The sequence below is a fragment of the Haemaphysalis longicornis genome, unplaced genomic scaffold (genome assembly GCF_048455015.1).
Source record: "Haemaphysalis longicornis isolate Haplotype H1 unplaced genomic scaffold, Haemaphysalis longicornis Haplotype H1 scaffold_1, whole genome shotgun sequence".
Classification (NCBI taxonomy): domain Eukaryota; kingdom Metazoa; phylum Arthropoda; class Arachnida; order Ixodida; family Ixodidae; genus Haemaphysalis; species Haemaphysalis longicornis.
Genome location: NW_027526203.1, coordinates 442583259 through 442603094, shown reverse-complemented (window position 1 = coordinate 442603094; position 19836 = coordinate 442583259). Strand labels below are relative to the sequence as shown.

Genomic DNA, 19836 nt, shown 5'->3' with positions numbered 1-19836 from the left:
TAACGAAGTCCACGGGAAGGCCAATTGACTTCGTTATAAGCCACAATTCGTTAAAAAGTGGAATGAATTGCTCTCCGCGCACTGCACTAGGCACCATGAAAAACTTTAACTAATAACGAGGCCGTGGTGTACGTTGCGCGAACAACGAACGGTTGCGCAGGACGGTGGCCTCAGCAGTCACCAGAGCGCGCTGTTGGACGGGCAGCAAGTGAAGTGGAGCGGGACGGGGCCTACCTGGCGCGCAGGATGAGGCAGTGCGCGTACACGGGCGCCTCCTCGCGGCCCACGAGGAAGACTACGTCGGCCGAGTCCCGGTCCTCCATGAGCCGGTGCAGGTCGTCCAGCAGCCGCGCCACGCCGGCGAGAGACTTGTCCGGGAAGTGCAGCGGCGTCGCCTGTGTCACGCGGCTCCCCATGGCCTGCTCCTCCTTGTCCCGGTGTCACTACGCGCCTGCCGGGGACGGAGGGGGGCCGAGAACGGTGTCGGTCACCCGTCGGCAACAATGAGCACCGCACTTCAACACCGCGAGTCGCCACATTTGCCTTTTACGAACGTTAGCCGTAGGCCCTTTTGTGCACAATTATACATCACCTCGCTCTCATAATCACCATACCTGTCACCCTCTACCTACGTTTTCGCCTCACACAGAGTAGCAGAAGTGAGCCTATATAATCAGACCGACTTATCCGTGTCTTACTTCTATTCACTAAAATTAGCCCCTCTCTCTCTCTCTCTCTCTCTCTCTCTCTCTCTCTCTCTCTCTCTCTCTCTCTCTCTCTCTCTCTCTCTCTCTCTCTCTCTCTCTCTCTCTCTCTCTCTCTCTCTCTCTCTCGGCTGCCCCACACCGATATAGGCTGCAAGTGCAGAAAAAGACAAGTTTTATAAGCAAAAAGGAAACGATTGGGAAACTGGGGATGCCTCAAAGCAGCTATAATATACGCGCTACAGAGAACCTGTGAGTTTTGTCCACAAAGAACGTGAGCAATAAAAAGGGGGTGGTTCTGTCCACGCTGGCAATATGTATGCGGACAATTGGTAACCTTAGAGCAGTGGTTCCAAGCCATGAGTGTGGCGGGGATCCCTTTTGAGCTTGAAGAAGTGATGGGGGGACCCCGCGATGGAATATGTGGATTTGCGTCGTAATGTCAAACGATTAGCCGTTGCAGCTAAACTCTCCCAAATACCTATTATATGCCTACCTTTGGTGTCTGGATTTTATGCTGATTCGTGTCATATTGTCAAACAATTTGCTTTCGCAGCTAAAAGTCGCCCAAATCCCATTAGCCGCCTCTTGCGCATCTGGCTTTCTCGCACAGCTGGCGTGTTCGGCAGAAAGCAGACGTTCAAACGTGCGCTACGGGGAGGCTACGCCAAGTTAAACGTGCCGTGTGCTGCAGGGAAGCCCCCTTTTTCGTCGCAGGCAAGAAGGGTCGCCAGAAAGAGAGAAAAGGATGGGGATCGGCCGCGCAGTTACGGGGAGGGCTTTGCGGTCCGCTGAAGTGCCCTCGCGCACTCGCTTTCTGAACCACTGCCTTGGGGAAAATCGAAACCGTGTCCTCAAAGAGCTTGGCTGTCGAAGATGCCCGCGACGACGAAGAATGCAACGAAAATTATTCACATGCACGACGTGTACAGCACTTGTGCCTGCGTGGAAGGAATGCGTCGTGCACGCAGCCACCGGCAGCCGGCAGCGAGAACGCAAACAGTGCACGGGCCCTCGCGGCCGGAGCAGAGGAAGACACACGGGTCGCCGCCGACACGGCCAAACACGCTGGGGACACATCCCGGGGACATTTGGCCGCGCTGTCGCTGCGGGCCCCTTAATAAAAGCGGCGGGAACAAACAGCGCGCCCGCTGTTAATTTCCTGCAGGGGCACCCCGCCGCGCGTTGTCTCCCCGCGTCGCTCGCTAGCGGGACCCGCGGCTTCGGTCAATAGCGGCGCTCAAACAGCGCGGACACGCGCGCGCCCTTTATTGCCGCCTACTGCTCTGCATGCAAACGCTTTTCCAATGCGCCAACACTCAAGGAGGCTCCAATAAAGCCCGCACACAGCCGCAAAACGAGACGGCGAGGGAACGCCCGCCGCCGCCGCACGACTCGTCTCGATCCTTGCGCGCACCGTTCGAGAACTGGCTGTCGCGACGTGCCTCGGAGCTCCTACTGTGCCATCCCTTCAAACGCGTGAACAGCATCCCGGTCGCACGAAGTGCAGCGGAGAAGCCGCCTACCGGGAGCCGGCCATACGTCCGGAGTCACCGAGTGGCAACGATCGTGGAAGTTACGGTGTCCGGTGGCTTCCTACGTGCATTTCTACACTGATGCCCTTGCTCATTGCGCTTAAGGCTCTAGCCAATAACTGCGTGGAAAACACGCACACAGAACGTCCCGGTGTAATAGGTGCACAAATGATCGGGACAAATATTTTCATAAATGCTCAGTGGAAAGAGAAACCGTATGGGTAAAATGGGAAGCCGATTTATTCGTGTACGTATTTTAGGCGTCGAGCGCTGTACGAACATCGTTTTAAGCCGACAACCAAGCGCGTATGGAATTGTGGCGTGGACGTGCGTGCGTGCGTGGGTGCGTGTGCGTGCGTGTGGGCGTGCGTGCGTGTGTGTGTGTGTGATATGCATCTCACTTGGCTTGCCTGTCACCAAATAACCAAATATTTACTTTTTTTTTCAGTGGCTCTAAATTTCAGTAACTGCAAAATTTTCGCGTATTGCACAGTGGGCACTTCTCTCAAGTAGCACACGGACAGGGATAAAACAACCTGTTTTGCCCACGTAAACACACCCATTCAAAAAGCACTTATCGGGCTGGATGCTCGAAGCCGGACGTCTGGAGCCTTTTATGAGGATCCCGCTTGTGTTTCACTCCTTTATGAGGAGCGGGCCCGCTCTCTTTCTACGACACGCTCGCAAATGGATTTAAGGTTACCCTGCGGCTGCCAGAGAGTAGAACGATTCGGTTCGATCGTTACGCTGTTCCGTCATTGGACCACTGCAATGTGCATGCATACTTACACCCAGACGAAACAACAGATAGCAAGCGAAAAAGATGTGATAACGCTGTGTACGAGAGCTTTTCGTACGTGCGAAAAAGTGCTTCACACACATGGTTTCAGAGTGGTCTGGAAGTAGCGCGAAGAGTTTTCGCCAAACAACCGCCAGAAAACGCTAGGCGCTGACAGTCTATGAAACACCTCCATCCAAAACTGTGCGCCGTTTATCATACTAATGGGAAACTTCCCAGCAGAAAAGCGTTGGTCCGAGAATCTAACTGAGGCCAATGATTACGCCGTAAATGGTTTTTTTAACATGGCGAATTCGACAGCCTAAATTTAGTAGAACACGGAGCTCGACGACGACTCAACAAGGAGTATGATCGGCATAGTGTAACTATATGGACATAATAAGCCGTCTGAGAAGTATTCGGGATTAAAACGAAAATTATGGCGAGGATAGTGAAGAGAAGTATAACGAGGACTTCGACGATAAACATCACTTGGACTTTGACACGCACAGTGACTAGAAAGTTTGACGTCTCCGACAAGAATCGCAACGAGGATAATCACAAGGAATGTGGGGCGAGTTAGGGCGACAGAAAGGTGATGGGGACTGCAGGAAATGTTACTAATTTACATTCTTAAAAGCACCTGTGGGCCTCCTTCACAGCAATGTCCGTGCAACCTGGAAAATGTTATTTTTTGACCTGTGTCAGAAAAAGGGCCGCCGCGAGTTGCCTGCTTTGTGCGTAGCCGCAGATCGAGAACTGGCGCCCTATCACGAATGACCTGACATGCCTCCCAGACCAGTGGTCATGGACACAGGGTCTCGCCAGTGAGAGCACCACGAACACAAAACCACAGCCATCGCTTTCTTCGCCCCTCTTTTTATGGTGGGTGCCATCTGGTGCAATCTAATCGAATGGCGTCACCACATCGTTCTCGGGTGTCCCGAACCGACGAGCTGACAGCACTGCCAAAAGTCTCGTCATGCAAACCAGTCTCCCTGCAGCCGCTGGGAAGCGGCAGTACATATAGCTGCGCCGTGCAGGGCAGATGAGGAGCTGTTTACTGCGCGCCCTCGTCGGGGACGCTGGGCGGCCGAGTGGACGCGACAGGCGATCCCATTATTGCGGCGCCGCGCACGTCCTCGCCGCCGGGGCGAAGAAACAGTGGCGAGGCTGCGCTGCAAATTGTCTCTGCACTGGCAGCGCAACGCGAGAGGCCGGAAGAAGACATCCGTACACGAAAGAGCTCTCGGGCGGGCAATTCCTGCGGAAACTCGATATTCCTCGCCGGGGGCCGCGACTGCGGGCCCAAAATGAAAGCCGGGGCGACATAACAGGAAGGAGGGATCGCCAGCCAGAGAGTGCGCCCAAAAAGAGCGCAGAAGGAGAAAGCGGCCGTGCGAGCCCGGAAAAGAAATCGATCATCTCCGACTAGCAGCAGCGGCGGCCGTGAAGCACGACTGCGCCAACTCCGCGCGAAAGGAGTTGGAGAGCCCGCTTCTGTAAATGCTCGGGCTGCTTCTCCGGCCGGCTGGCTCGGGTGATGTATTGGGCCGCCGACAAAGCAGCGCTGCTCGGATTTGTCCGCAGCAGCCTTCTTTATTTGCTCTAAATAGGGGCCCTCTCGGCAGCCGCCGCCCCCGCGCGGCGGCCCACGCAGCGAGCTCGCGTGACGGCGGCCGCCCTCCGGACAAAAGACGCATCGCGAGGAACCACGCAATGCGCGCAGATGCGCGCCAAGGCAGGATCAGTCTGGAAATCGATCTCCGGCGCTAGTGCCGCAGCTGCAAATCGCCCACGCATTCGTAAATACGACAGCGCCGAGAGCACGCTTTCTCCAAGTGTTTCGGTGACGCCCCGTCTCCCGAACTCTTCTTCGTCGCGCCGCTGCTTGGGCGGCGGGGGAAAGCGACGAATTGCAAATTCTTTTCCGCTTCGCACCGGGGGACAAAATGAAAGATTCCTCACGGTCCCTGGCTGCTGCCGATGGATTGCGTAGTTTGGTTCGAAGGTTCTACTGCCTCAAACACAACGAGGTCGGAGCGATCGAAATTTGGTGATCTTGTTATGCACACTTGTCGCTGTTTTCGTTTATCAGAGCTGAACATTATAAAGAAAATGACAAGGCTGGCCTATGCTCTGAATCGGATATTTTAGCTTTCCTATCCAATGGACAAGATTCATCGCTTGATCTGAGCACGCCCGCGCAAGGAATTCGTGGCATGCCCCTTACGAGTGATACTGGGAGTGCATTCAGCCGACGTAAATCATGAAACATTGCAGACAGATGCCTAGAGTCGAACTCAACATAACCAACTCTAATACATCGAAAAATGCTTTGAACACGGGCGACTTAATTTTTTTAATGGAAAAAGATAGCCAAAACTTAATGACGTGAACCACAACTCAACCTCGTTTATGCCGTATTCGGATATTTCGAACGATAGCTAACATCGAAATGTTTGAGCATACCTTGGAAATTTTACAGCGCTGCTGTTAGCGGCGCATTAGGCGAGGTTTGCTCAGCCAACCACTCTGCCCATCATGCACCGCGGCAGCGCGCCGAGACGTAATTGCCCGCCGACGGACAGCTGCCGCCAGAAGTTGAAGTTCACGAGCACCCTATGGTAGATTGCGGTACATCACTTGCGATACCCTCGGGAACAGTTCACGGCCGAGAGGAGTTACGAGAGCCACGTTCCGAGGAGGATGCGGCTGTTATCGCACTAGGGGATGAATCACGATTGCGTCGGAGGCGAGGGTAACGTTAGAGTGCGAACCACAAGCTCACCAGCTCACCGCCGATCTGGAGAAGCACCCTGTTCTCCGGGTTTCAGCGCAGCGGCCAAAGCCTTTCATAAGCTGCTTTGGGTTAACCGATCGAAACAGTCGTGTGCTGTGTGGGACCGGTCGTGGTTCCTGGTCCACTTTAAACCGTTTCCAGGTGCGTGCGCGCCTGTACTGAAGACGGCGTTTCCGCAAGCTTATCTGATCCCATTTCCCTTTTCCGGCACTCGTTTGCATTCCTTGCGGAGCTGCAAGGTGCCATCGGTCTCAGCGTCGTTCGATATCCGCCGAAACAGTTATTAATTGCTCCCGCTGAGCATAATGAGTGAATGCCTGATTTCACCGCGTTCGGTTTGGTGCAAATACGTCACTTGATGTACTGCGGATGACAGCACACGATAAAGGAGCAGGTAGTGAACGTGCTGCTGACATGACATCCTTACCGCAATGCCGCAACACTACCGCAATGTCGTTGCAGCATTCCCATAGCTGTGCAATGCTCTCGCATTTTCGGCTCGAGTAATCGTCGGCCAATTTTTTATGACCACTTTATTGCAATAAAATTGTCTATTATATCAAAAATATTGTTCTGCTACCAAGGAATTCGTCAGACCCGGGTTATGCTGTATCGTGCATATTTGGCGTACGGAACTTTTAACAGCGGAGCTGTTTAGCCTTGAGCTTGGTCCGTTGGCGTTAGCAAAGAAAATTGGCGCAGCTTGCACTAGTGGTGCAAGGCTGGAGAAACAGCGGAGCTGGCGGCCCCACCTTGCTTATTCCTGGTTCGGCTAAGTTTACGCGTGGTTATGCTTGGAGACTCGGCCAAGTTTTCTGCCCGGTGTCGTCGTTAGCTCCCCAAGCAGCAATGAACACTCGGCCATTACAATATGTACAATGTACGCGAGTCGGATCTTCTGCAACTCGCTGACGTTTCGCCGCCGCTTCACCGGCGCGATGCTGGGTACGGCGATACCGAATTACGTCGTCGCATCCGTTCTCGAATAGCGGCGCTTCATACGGGTGCATATAAAGGTCAGTTTTATATTCCCCCGTATGGAGCTGTAAGCTCGTATAGTATGATAATGAATACCCAATGTGGGCTGGAAGGTCCACGAACTGTCAAAAAGCGCACTGAAGGTGACCTACCCGCTACTGCGTTTTATCTCGTTACAAGCACAGTAGTTCGCTAAAAGAAAACGACAGGAGGCATTAGCCGACTACGAAAAAGTACAGCTGCTATTTCATAGCCGGCTAGTATGTTCGGTGCATGGAAGTAAAACCATAGAGTTTCATACTAATATATACTAGAGCGAAATCTGTCGCTGCAGTCACGGGCCGCCGTGGGCGGCGCCATTGCCGCTAGCGACATTCCTCGCCTACTCGGCTTAGCTAGCCATACGGCTTCTTTTTTGTCTCGAAGCCAAAATCAACACAAAAAGTGTAACATTTTTTTCTTGTTCATCGTACATGAAACTTTTAAATGATTACTGAGAAATGAATCCTTTTGGAGGCTTAATTTTATAATAACAAAACAAATTTCATGAACCTTCTACAGTAATATTGTTGCTTTTTTTCAGCCAGACCCAACTTTTCAGCCTGTTCGTGAGCCATGCCAAGGACAAGTGGAACGTGCCTGCCCGCTACATGACGGAACGCTCACTGAAGCTCGGCTCCTCTAGACAGTGGCGCCAGATTTCCCTTTAGTATATATTAGTATGAAACTCTATGAGTAAAACCAAAGAAGTATTCACGCACATAACAGTGCAAAAAAAAAAAAAAAAAAAAAGACGAGGACGCATAAATATACTACTTGCAGGCACTCTTCCTTTTTTTTTTTTTTACAGCAAAGCTATATACCTCTAGCTCCCAACGGTTTTATCACCGTGGGCAAAAACGATCTCCGTGGGCAAAAAGCCAAGGCCTAAGACGCCGAGCGCATGCGCCAGGCTATAATCAGACATACACCATAGAGCTCAAAATTCGTTTAATGAAACATGTGGGGATCCTGGCGCCCGAGGCATTGCGCGGCTCTTTTCCCCCTTTCTCCTTCGTCTCCTTCGAGTTGCTGGCTCGTCTCGGCGCCGCTGTGTAGAGCCGAGCCATCTTCTAAAACTCCTGCAACCGTTGCGGCGATAAAACACTGTCACGCAGCGGGGGGCTCCGCCCTGGTAGCGGAGCTAACCTCACCTCATTGGTCCGTTTGAACGAGGCCCGAACCCGACTCTCGCCGGGGAGGCGAACGCGCGCCCTGCGCGGGGGTCCGTTCGGGGAGACGCTTCCAGGACGCCGAAGGCGTTGGCCGAAGGTATATGACGCTTTCTTTACCAGCCGGCGGCAACTCTGTTGCGCCGGCGAAAGCCCACCAGCCCTTCCGGCTGCGGCCCGTGCCCAAGGCTGCTCCTGTTGTCCCTACGCTTGCATATAGTAAGGCCGTACCTACCACTCGACGAACACGCCGTGCGGTACGCGCCTGTGAGCGAATGGGCCCCGTCTCCCTCGCTGCTGCGAGCCGATCCGGCCAGCACGGCGATGCGCGCGCGCACAACGTGCGAGCACCCCGGAATTTGCCCTGACACAAGAGCCCACTGGCTCTGCGCCGACGAAACGTGCGCACTTGCGCGTGGCGCCCCATCGCCCCTTTCACCTAACGGGAAGTACGTACCTGTACGGTAAATTGTGTAATTGGGACTGTAAAATATGTGACTAGAATGTTAGTATAAAATAAACGTCTTCCCTCCGTACCCTGGGCATATTCCTTTGTCGCCCCCTTCTCCACCTGCCCAACAGAGGCGGTGTTAAGTTGGCGCGACGGCGTTTCAGTATCGTGAGCGTGCTCCATTAGCTCGAACCCACGGTGGTTTCTCGCAGTGTGCATGAGTGCTTGCCTTGTTCAATGCTAGGGTTATGCATATTGCGAGGTAGTGAGACCACAAACAACAAAACAAGCATCGAAGCCGCGTTATGGAAGATAATGCGCCTGTGAACAATGGGACCTCCCCCTCCCCCCCACGTGTTCCTGGTAAAGATTATGTTGGCGGATTATATCTGAAGGCTAGGCAGGACTAGTGTCGCTAAATAGAGCAGTTCTTGTCCTAGACGCCGAGCGCATGCGTTCGGCTAGGCGGGACACAGCATTTGCCGCCAGAGAAGCCGAGTTTAGTGTCAGAAGATAAGGTATTCCAGTGCTGCCACTGAGGCAGGCAAGTCAGCAACAGCGGCCATTTTGTCGTTCATCGGTATTGCGAGACTGCCGCATCTATGGTCTTAACTCCGACCGGGTCGTTTCTTAACAACACTACCGAAGATGCAGCAAAACGGCATCCTTGCACACACTTCTGCTGCCGAAATGCTATTACACGCCCTATCTTTGATTCGCATTCCGAACGACGTCAGTCGTGCGCAGCCGAAGAGCAGGGAGGACAAGCTAAGTCTACCAGAGTTGACCGACTAGAACGCATAAACAACAAAATGGCGGCGCCCATGAACCATCGCAGCGTAAACAAATGTCATGTAATGCGAACTGCACCAGTGATCATGGCAGCGGCACGGGACAATAGGAGAAAAGAGTGCCGATACTATCTACTCTTATCTAGTGACACTAGCCGAGCGCAACCGACAGGCCCGCCGAGACGACGAGAAACATTTCATACCCTCCTCAGTCACGATATGTAGTGTTGTACAACAGCTTTGCTGGACATCTACTTTCGCAGGGAGGGATGGCGACCAGTTTTTTTCAGGCTGGTCACCTGCCCCTAACAATTTAAAGGGCTCATAGTCCTAACATTCACAGCTGACAAGATTTCGGAGTGGAGCTAGCCAATCAAACAATTGCTGTTGGTTTGGTCATGTACTTTGAGGCGTCAGAATACAGCAGATGGCGTGAGGTTGTGATAAGCAATCGTGGCAATTTGGTGTCCTACAGACTTGTTTACAAAACGCAGCAAGGCGGAGACGCTTTGATACACAAGTAGCATTCGTAGGAGTTAGCTCCACTATGATTTTCAATACGAAAGAATACACCAAATTTGGAAATTGAACTCTTTGTGGTAAGGTACTGCAAAATAAGCTACACCACATGCCAGGATTTGCCATGACGTGCTTTGGCGGTTCAAGTATTTCAGAGTATATCATGCATCCAAAAATGGAAGGCACTAGTCAGTTGTGAATGAACTCAATTGTCTTGGTGTCCCTCGACAGTCATAACAGCATATAGCGAGTGGCCTACGCAGCATTCCATTTTGGAAGGAGGACGGGATGCGAAAAACAGATGCATAACGTGAAAGGAGAGAAAAAAAAAAGCTAAAAACAAGGAACCTAAAGAAGCAGTGAGTCCAAAAATAAATGTGCCGTAGTCTACGTACTGTACCTTCCAAATGCTTTGTTCATTTTTGTTTGTCTTCAGGAACTTTGCAAAGCGACAAATTGTGAAAGCAGGCATCGAAGCCGCGTAGTAAGGATGCTGCGTAGCTTGCGACAAAGGTATAACAATCGCTAGTCCTTATTTATTCACAAGAACAGTTAGTGGCAGTAGCTGGTTAGTGGCAGAGCGCCGGTGGCAGTAGCTGGCGACATCGACATCGGCTCGGCTTGGCGATAGCAGTATTCACGACTATTCCACACCGTATAGCCGTTGTTGAGTGCAATGACCAAGTTGGGGCAATCACAACCACGCTGGCTTTCTCTCTCCTTTCGTGACCGTTGTGGCGTTCGATGGGGTTCCAGCATGAATTGTCGGTAGGGGCGGCTGAGCCTAGCGAAGTTGGCGAGGGTCGAGACCGGCTAGTTTTGGAGCATACTCAGGACGAGCCTAGGGGACTGAAAACAGTGTTTCGTTGGCAAGTTACACACATGGTCCGAGACGCGGGAAGGAGCCCCCAACGCGGCCAGGGGATCGCCGACCCGTCAGCGGCCGATCTGTCATCGGGACCGCGGCGCGACCGGCGGTGCCCGGGCGCCCATCCATTATTCGGCGCACCCTGCGCTGGGCGCTTCCGCCGCAAATGAGCCGACCCGAGGGGCTAAATCAAGCTGCGAGCCGTCCAGCGGGCACGCCGACGCCTCCGGCCGCTCCTGGAACAGGCGCATCATTCGACACAGGCACGGCCCCGGGTTGGTGTCCATTACCCGCTTCTGCGGGGCCGGAAACCGCGCGCCTGAGCACGCCGTCTCCCTCGAGGCACCCCTGAAAGCTTCGGCTCGTAAAAGCAGAGCGCCTTTCTTGACACGATCATGGAACCTCTTAGGTAACACTCGCGCAACGGACGGACAGGAGATACGCCCGACAAACGCGGGAGTGAGCCGCTACGAACCACGTTGGCCGGCGCCGGCCTGGTATTAATCAATCGATAGTCTGGGGAAATGAGACGGGAAGCAAACAAGCGGCAAAGCTTCGGGCAATCCACGCAGCCCAGATATTAAAAAAGACGAAAGGCGACAAGAACCTCTAAAGCACTTTTGTCGGCGTTGCAAACGCTTTCGTTAGCTACACCAAGAACACGGAATGACAATCGATCTGTTAGATATTTCGTAAACAGCCAAGTAAGCATTTAAATGCGTACTTGGATGTTTACGATTCGCTGATAGGAAAATAGCCATACATAAGTAAGAAAAGTGACGTGTGAAGCCATTCTGGTAACAAACTAATTCGTACAACATGGAAACCGAGGTCAGAACGTAGCTTCTTGCTCAGATGCTAGCCCACTACAGCGAGCGCATTGTCATGTTGCAACTTTGCCAGGGCATTAGCGTGATGCTTTTCGCCGAGAAATGTTTCTCTCAAAGGGCAAACTTTTCAACCGGGGCTCAGAGGAAACATGCGCGGCAAGGATCGTAAAGGCAGCCGGCGTAGTGAGCGGATTGTTGCAACGGCAAAGGGCCCTGCTTTTTAAGGCTGGCCAAAGAACGTGCGGCGCGTTCACAAGCCGAGCGCCGCAGCGCGCGAAGAGCCGGGGAGCAGGGCAGGTCATTCTGCGCCCGGCCACGCCGCTTTGTATGAAGTACCCCTCACGTCGGCCGCCGCCGCCGACGGCGAAAACAAAATAGAGCGCGCCGCGGCATTCCTGCCCGGCGAGCGCTAAAACAAACGACACGCTGCGGACGCGGCTTGCGGAGATAAAACGGGAAGCAGCGGCTGAATGACAACGTTACACGGGCAGATCCGCGGGGAACGTGTTTTAGCGGTGAAAGGGAGCCCGAAATGCAAAAGGCCGTCGTAACAGGTGCTTTCGCGCTGACCGGCCCGTCGTGGAGCGGCTAAAAAGAGATTCCGACCGCGCGCGCCGCAGCCGCGCCGGTTGTTGCGGCCGAGTCCGAATCTCGGCGGCAATAAGGCGCGACGGTGGGGACAATGCAAGATAAGAAAATGTGGAGAATTACCCTGGCTATCTTGGCCGCCGCCGCCGCCGCTGCCGCCGGTAACTCACAACACGGGCGACGCCATGACACTCGCCCTGCCAGTTGCCCGAGAAAACGTGGTGCGGAGCGGAAAGCGACCAAACCAACCAAACCACATTGCGCCCAAATGGTGCGCTGCGCTGCAGAGAAGCGCTCCACCAGAGGAGGAGCGTAGAGTCACGACGGCTCTCATCCAGCGGCCGTGGTAGAGTCTGCGCGCAGCTTGGGCCGTGCACGGCGCGCGTTCTTCCGTTTCGCGAGGTGGTCGTGGCATAGCGGAGAAGCAACAAGTGCGCGTGAAGGGAAAATGAAAGGCCCTGGAAGCATCTAAAGCTTCAGATTTCTGACCCGAAATGGACTGTGAATTTTTCGGGCAGCGGTCCGGCCGTTGGGTGACTCGTGTTGGACTTTCATCTGTGGAAGTTGATGTGGAGGAATGTTATAAAAACTAGAAACCCAGGCTTGTTTAGCCGGGAGATGCGGCGGGGTAGCCGGCATTTACTGGCCACTGGGTCAATCAAAGCAGCCCTACTACTGGTTTGAGAGACCCGTTCATTATTACGGACTAGAAAACGCTGAGTGACACATGCTCACTGCCGCTTTGTTGACAAACACTAAATCCGATGGCTGCAACCCATTCGTAAATGTCATATACGACGAGGACCAATTATTCGGCCTCTATATAACATCTGAATTGCCCTATCAGCGGTTTGGAATTTTTTCGAACAACCCACGACTATCCTATTTGCACGCAGTTTAGCCCGAATGAGTTTGAGCATACCAAAAAGCAGTAACCAGTCCCGCCCCCCACCCCCCCTCCCACCCTTTTTTTTTGTTGTTTTCTTAGTGTGTCTTGACGTGGGTGGGTCTGTTGGCAGTGGGCCAGGTTTGGTTCAATATCTTGAAGTGGGGGTCGTGCCTCTTATGCTTCACGAGACAACACCGCCAAATAAGCGAGACCCACGCACGTAAGAACCTGAGCGTCTCGCTTTTGTTCCAGGGTTTATTTGTCTTGGAATAACGCACCTACTAAACGGAGGGCTCAATTTTACGACAGGATTGACAAATGTATATTCATCAAATTTCTTTTTTCCTTTGTATGGCTGCGTATTCTCTTGTCCTTGGGGATATCGGCAAGCGACGGCGCACGTTACCTGACGCCAGCGTTAGGGAAGACGATGCCGACGTCACCACCTGGGCGCAGACTATTGACGAGAGAGAAGAGGCGAGCAGCGCCGCCGATAGTCTGAGTGATCACACAGCGCGTGTGAACCACGTCAAGACCGCGGAGAGACCTGTACTGCTAGCACTTTACAGTTCCGTAATAAAGTTCGGGTGTTTTTTGCACGTTTTTTATTCGTTTCTGAGTCGAATCCTTGCGTGTTTATAACGAATGTATGCAGGTAAAATTCACAAAAACAATTTTTCGTCAGAATTACTCACCAGGCCCAATACCAGAATGAAGGAAAGGGGAAACTAGTTACAGGCCAACTGCTGAATAATTCCGACCACAAGGTGTTCTTTCACCGTAGCGAAAAAATCAACGCAACTTTGTTACAACGGCCTGTGCGACCGTGAATTGAGCCCGCGACCTCGTGCACACCAAGGCAACGCCGTCGTCATGGCGCTAACACCTTTGTGTATTTATAGTGGACATAACAGGAATTAATGCTTCCAGCTTAAAAGCGATCTCCTAACGAAAATGAATTGATATCAAGTGCATACCAGCCATTCATATATTTGTAAATATTTATTTATTTATTTATTTATTTATTTATTTATTTATTTATTTATTTATTTATTTATTTATTTATTTATTTATTTATTTATTTATTTATTTATTTATTTATTTATTTATTAAGTACCCTGTCGTCTTTTCCCATCAAACAAACGCGCTGCGCACGAAGACGAATTCATGGTTCTAAGCTCGTTTAGTACTGTGTTTGAATGTTTCCCATACCCACTAATGTGCTTAAGATGCTGCGCTTTGCTCCACTTTAAACATGCCGCTTTATTAACTCGTACGTGACATCGTTGGTTTACTGTGTTGTGTGAGCCGAACTTGGTCCGAACAACTGCAGACTACTCGGTGCACAGCCATGTAAAGCACTTTTTTTTTTTTTTTTTTGCACACCTGAGCTGAACCCAAACTCAACGCGCGCCGGCCAGGACAATGCCTGGGCTTTATAGACGTGGCGGGCTCCTCAGGCTTAGCCGGCGGGAACGGCGAGCTTTTTCGCGGGCTACGATGATAGACAAGGTGTAAGTCAGTCACACACTGCTGTTACGATATCTTTAGTGCGAAATCCCTTCCCGTATCTGGGACGTAGCTAGTGAATAGTATTCTTGCAGCTTTGAAACTGCTCTCACGTCAAAATGTTTGTACTGTTCTCTGTGCACAAAGGTGTACATCTATGTAAGTGATGTGGCGAAGCGCTTGCGTGTGTGTGTGTGTGTTTTTTTTTTTTTTTTACTGTAAACCTATTTTAAGAATCTCTTTTTAGCGTCGTATTTCGACGTACCAACAGACAACGGTCAAGCTTTGGCACGAAAAGTGTATCGTGTACATCGCAGATTTTACAGTAAAAGCTCGTGAATTTGAACTCGAAGAGGGCCAGAAAATTGTTCGAATTAAGCGGAGTTCGAATTAGCGGGCGGGCGCTAGAATGTATGGAAATCGCGCCATCCTGCGCGGGCAGAACACAAAGAAGCCACCTCTGCACACGTTATCGCGAATTAGGCACTACTACACGTTTGTGGCAGGTGATTTTGCAAATAATGTTTCGTAAATAATAATGGCATGCGCCGCAGCACTGGCGCCAGTGGCGCGGCGCCCTATTTAACAGCGAAATAAGCTGTTGCAGGAGCGGAGCGCGCGCGCCACGCTGTTGTTTTTCTGTTTCCCTGTTTTGCATCTCTAGTAAATTTGGTTTGGTTTGGATTTGCAACAGATTGTAATCACTCTGGGCCGACTTCTTCTGCGAGGAGCGATGGAGACCATTGATGATTGATTGATTAATTGTAGGGTTAACGCGCCGACGCAACGCAGGCGATGAGGCGCGCCATAGTGGAGGGCTCCGGATTAATTTTGACCACCTGGGGATCTTTAACGTGCGCCGAAATCTCGTACACACGGGTGTTTTTGCTTTTCGCCTCCATCAGAAAAGCGGCATCCGCGGCCGGGAATCGAACCCGCGACCTCGTGCTCAGCAGCGCAACGCCTTAGCCACTGAGCCACCGCGGCGTGCGATGGAAACCAGGGGATCATAGTTCGAATTAACCGTTCTGGATACCGACGCGTTCGAATTATCGGGAGTTTTCCCCCATTTAAATATACAGGGATGTGCCGGGACAATGGCGTGAGTCCGAATTAAGCGGAAGGTAGAATTAACCGAGTTCGAATTAACGAGCTGTTACTGTATTAGTAAAACAGTCCGGAATTTTCTGTGTATGCCGACACTCTTAATGGGGAGCCTTTTAACAGTGGGGGAATTAAGAGGTCGAGGGCGATTTCACATTTTGTTTTAATCTCCGGCGTCAAAAAACACAGTTACTTCAATATCCGGGTTACTGGAGTGCACAGAAACGGACATAGGTAGCCAATTATACGTCAAGCATCGTGGTAATAACCTCAATGACATTTTGTAGGAGCAACAACTATACGTATAGAGGCGGCTCTCCTTCCTGTTCTTTGCATTTAGATTCCGCGGGCCGCCTGACCCGTTCCATCATTTAGGATTGCGCCCGTGTCAGGGTCTGTTGCCTCGGCCAGGATTCAAGAGGGTCTCCTGATGACTCCCGCAACTTGGAGAACGCCAGCTGGAGTACCAGGGAGAGAGAGGGGGGAAGAGAAACCATGAAAGTATTGTGTTTGTGAAACAAAAAATAAAGGAAGGAAAGAATAGTACAATTTTACGGCATTTCTAAACAAAGGGAACAATCAATCAAACTATCTGTCAATTCTGAGTGCGCAACTGAGGTTGTTCAGAGCAATGACCTTATATCAAGAACGGGGAGGGGGGAAGGGGGGGGGGAGGGAGGGGGCCACTTTCATCCTATCGACCTTCACCCTTGGCGGATGTCCATATTTCTGACTTTCAACATGTTTGTAACGAGCGGTAAGCTTGAGAAGATTCATTTTGGTATTTATGAGGTTATATAATAGTTGTACGGGTGTAAACAAACCCGCCGCGGTGGCTCAGTTGCTAAGGCGTTGCGCTGTTGAGCTCGAGGTCGCGGGTTCGATTCCCGGCCGCGGCGGCCACTTTTCTGATGGAGGCGGAAAGCAAAAACGCCCGTGTGTACGAGATTTGGGCACACGTTAAAGATTCCCAGATGGTCAAAATTAATCTGTAGCCCTCCACTACGGGGCGCCTCATCGCCTTCGTTGCGTCGGCGCGTTAAACCGTAAAATCAATCAATCAATCAATTGTACGGGTGTACAAATCCCAATACTGTACTCCCATCCACCCATTTTTGTTATTACAAATTTTGACAAATTAAGGGGGCTCTGAAGCTCATTTGGAAGGTGGCAAACAAATCTGCGCTGAAAGTTTACTAGGCGGTCATGAACATCTGAGTCACTTATTACGCGACTGCATACTAGGGGAAACTCGTAAATTGGTGTGAAAATTCTCCATTCCTTCTACATAGGTACTCTATTGGCTGGTAAACGAAACGGTCACCAAAATAAATATTGCCATAACCTATATGTTCCACTCATTCCCTTCACGCTTGAGTCGCAATAGTTTACGTAGAGAATACTAACGAAAATGTACAATAAACAGCTGTGCCGCAGCGCTGCTCGCACTTTCGGTGTGGCCGACCATTTCCTACATGGCTTGAAATCCAATGGAGCGCCGATGTTTTTGCGAGCAGATTTACCGAATGGCATGTCCACGTACGTCTAGGGCTGCCTGGTGATCGACCTGCACTCCGTGCTGGGTAGGTTGAAGTGCTAACACAACACCACGAACGCGCGATGCACTTTTGGCACGGAGGCCCCGGCTACAAGAGGCTGGATGTGTAGGGCCTGCCAATCTAGAACATAAGGCTGACAGCGCATTTGTTCCTGCAAGTGGAAAGCGCCGGCCGTAGGGGAAAAAGATAAAACGCAGACCAGTGAGATATAGAAGGGTCACAAGGGCGGAGCTTCGCTTTGCGGCCTCTCTGCGTCCTAGCTCCAGGGTGAGCCGAGAAAGATGAGGCGGAGGTCAGCGGGAGCGATTTCAGATCTTTTTGCAACTCTGGTGACAACGACAGCGTTACAAAATGCTACCGGAGAAGATTTATGAGACAATACACTTTATTACAGAAGTAACTCCGAAATTTTAGTTAAATCTGTTTCAGGCCGGGCTGTATCTCACCGCAAGATTTACGGTATTGTCCGGCTTTGGAGGCGACCAATTGGGTTTTTAAAAGGGGTTTGAATTTTCTGGTAGTATTCTTCGCAATTTTCTTCGAAATTTATATTCCAATATAAACAGGGGGAAATATATAAGGCCTAATAACCGTTGGTCATTAAGGGTAACAGTGTGGATTCCTAGAGAAGGCAAGCGTTGCAGGGGGCGGCAGAAAGTTAGATGGGCAGATGAGATCAAGAAGTTTGCGGCGGGGATAAATTGGTCGCAGTTAGCACAGGACCGGGATAATCGGAGATTAATGGGAGAGGCCTTTGCCCTGCAGTGGGCGTAGATATGATGATGATAGTGGTGGTGGTGGTGGTGGTGGTGGTGGTGGTACAAGGCCTAAAAGCCTCGAGCGCTGCCTGTAGGGCGCCACTGAAATCCCCCTAGCAGCCCGTTTTGAAAGCAGTCGCGGGAGTTTCCGGCGCGCTCACCACTGTCGCCGTTGCTTTTGCGGCCTATTCGCGACTGATATTTTCCGTTTGTATGCGTTGGAAATACATATTTATGTGGAGCAGTCACTTTTTTCGCAAATGTTGTGTTTTTACGAGAGTGTAAATGCTTCTGACGCGATGTTAGTGTGGTACATTCGGTCCGCATAAGCGCCATGTGTGTGTCACAGGTCGGCCTCGCGAAATCGGCATATGCATGGAGCTAATTGTAATTCCACGGCCCTGAAATCTAGTAAAAGTACCTCCGTAAGCAGCCTTCATTCAGACACTCATGCTACGGCTGTACATTACGATGTAAATCGGTTTCGTGTGCTTACGTAATCTGGTGGAGCACACATCGCCAGTTGCGCTTCATATCTCACATATTGATCACTACCCTGAACAAGCCAATGTGACATAAATTTCACGGACATTCTACGAAATGAGTACGACGGATAATTCAAAATTATATGCGGGAATCAGTACACGACAAAGAATTTACTGCTGAGTCATCTTGTCGCGAGGTGAGCACTCACAAACATTCATCAACTGCTACGTATATCCTCCGCTTATATATCCGCGTCCTCGACTAAACGCTTCCTCGGAGCATCGTGATATGACATTGGCAGCCTGCATAATCTAGCAAAAAAGGGAAATCAGAAGGCCTTATCAGATACCACACTCTTCCAACAACACCTTTTATGGCTTGTGACTACGTATATTCTTACGGTACACTTCGAAAAAATGCATCCTCTGAGTGATCAGCTGCTCGTTAAAGTAAAAAAACTAAATAAAAGGGAACGCGCAGCTTGTGTGTTTGTGATTACTGAAACGTCCATTCCTGGATTTCGCTCCAAATTTGAACACAACGATCATTAAGCGTTCCCCTCCCCGCCTTTCGTCTGGCGAAATAGCAGTGCATTTCGTATCTAGTGGTCTGGTAAGTTCTACCTGGCTTAAGTTTAGACGCAGTTCTTTAGAATTTGCGACCGAAGCTACACTGTTTTTTTTTTTAACTCCCGTTCGAGCTGTTTTGTTTCTCCTGGAGTTGCAGACCATTTATTTTTCTGTGGTTTCATTACCCACCTTGGTTCTTGCTATAAGGCGTTAATGGGCACATATTTCACGACGCAGAGCCTTGCAACATACTTAACATTTTCGCGTGGCCTCTACTCCCATAAAAGGCACAAGTTAATTGTCAGGTATTAGGTAATCAGATCCCCGAATCATATTTTTCTACGACGTATATATTCGAAACAAAGCCGCATTCGTTGTCCGCGCTGCAAAACAAAATCAACTTCTCACTGTGCCAGTATCAGGTCTAAACGAGGCTACAAAGGAATTCCCTTCCGCCTGACGTATTCGGAGGTGACAGTGGCGATATGCTGCTCCTGCTGCCGTCACCGATGCCGCGAAGAGCGGCGAAGAAGCGCGCACTCCGCGTCCCCGGATAGCTCTTGTTGCGTTCGAGAGCTCTATCAGGACGCATCTGTTTTTTGAAGTGCTCTAAACGTACTATTTGCTTCCAGACATCACCATAACAAGTTGTTTAGGGCGCCGAAAGGCAAAAGGAAGCGAAAGAGAACCAAAATACTGCATGGGTCAGAGCAGTGCACGGGCCGCAATTTCTAGGCCTGGCCCAACCCGGCCCGATAGAGACACAGCCCAGGCCCGGCCCGGGCACGAGAAATTTATAAAAATTGAGCCCGAGCGTGGTCCGAGCCTGACGAATTTTTAAACTCTGAGCCCGAGCCCGGCCCGAGCCCGATGAACTTCTAAAATATGAGCCCGAGCCTGGCCCGA

The 19836-nt window shown here is 51.1% G+C and overlaps 1 protein-coding gene across 1 annotated transcript in view; it reads right to left on the bottom strand.

Annotated features, from left to right (window-relative positions):
• LOC144155857 (kelch-like protein 20) overlaps positions 1–12298 on the bottom strand; it is a 203971-nt gene extending 191673 nt beyond the window's left edge. Inside the window, exons 1-2 of the mRNA XM_077687536.1 lie at positions 12180–12298; positions 235–451 (exon numbers count right to left, since the gene is read on the bottom strand). Coding sequence (XP_077543662.1) covers positions 235–416 — 182 coding nt within the window. The 5' untranslated portion in view covers positions 417–451; positions 12180–12298. The remainder of the gene's footprint in view (positions 1–234; positions 452–12179) is intronic.
• Between the last annotated feature and the right edge of the window lie 7538 nt (positions 12299–19836).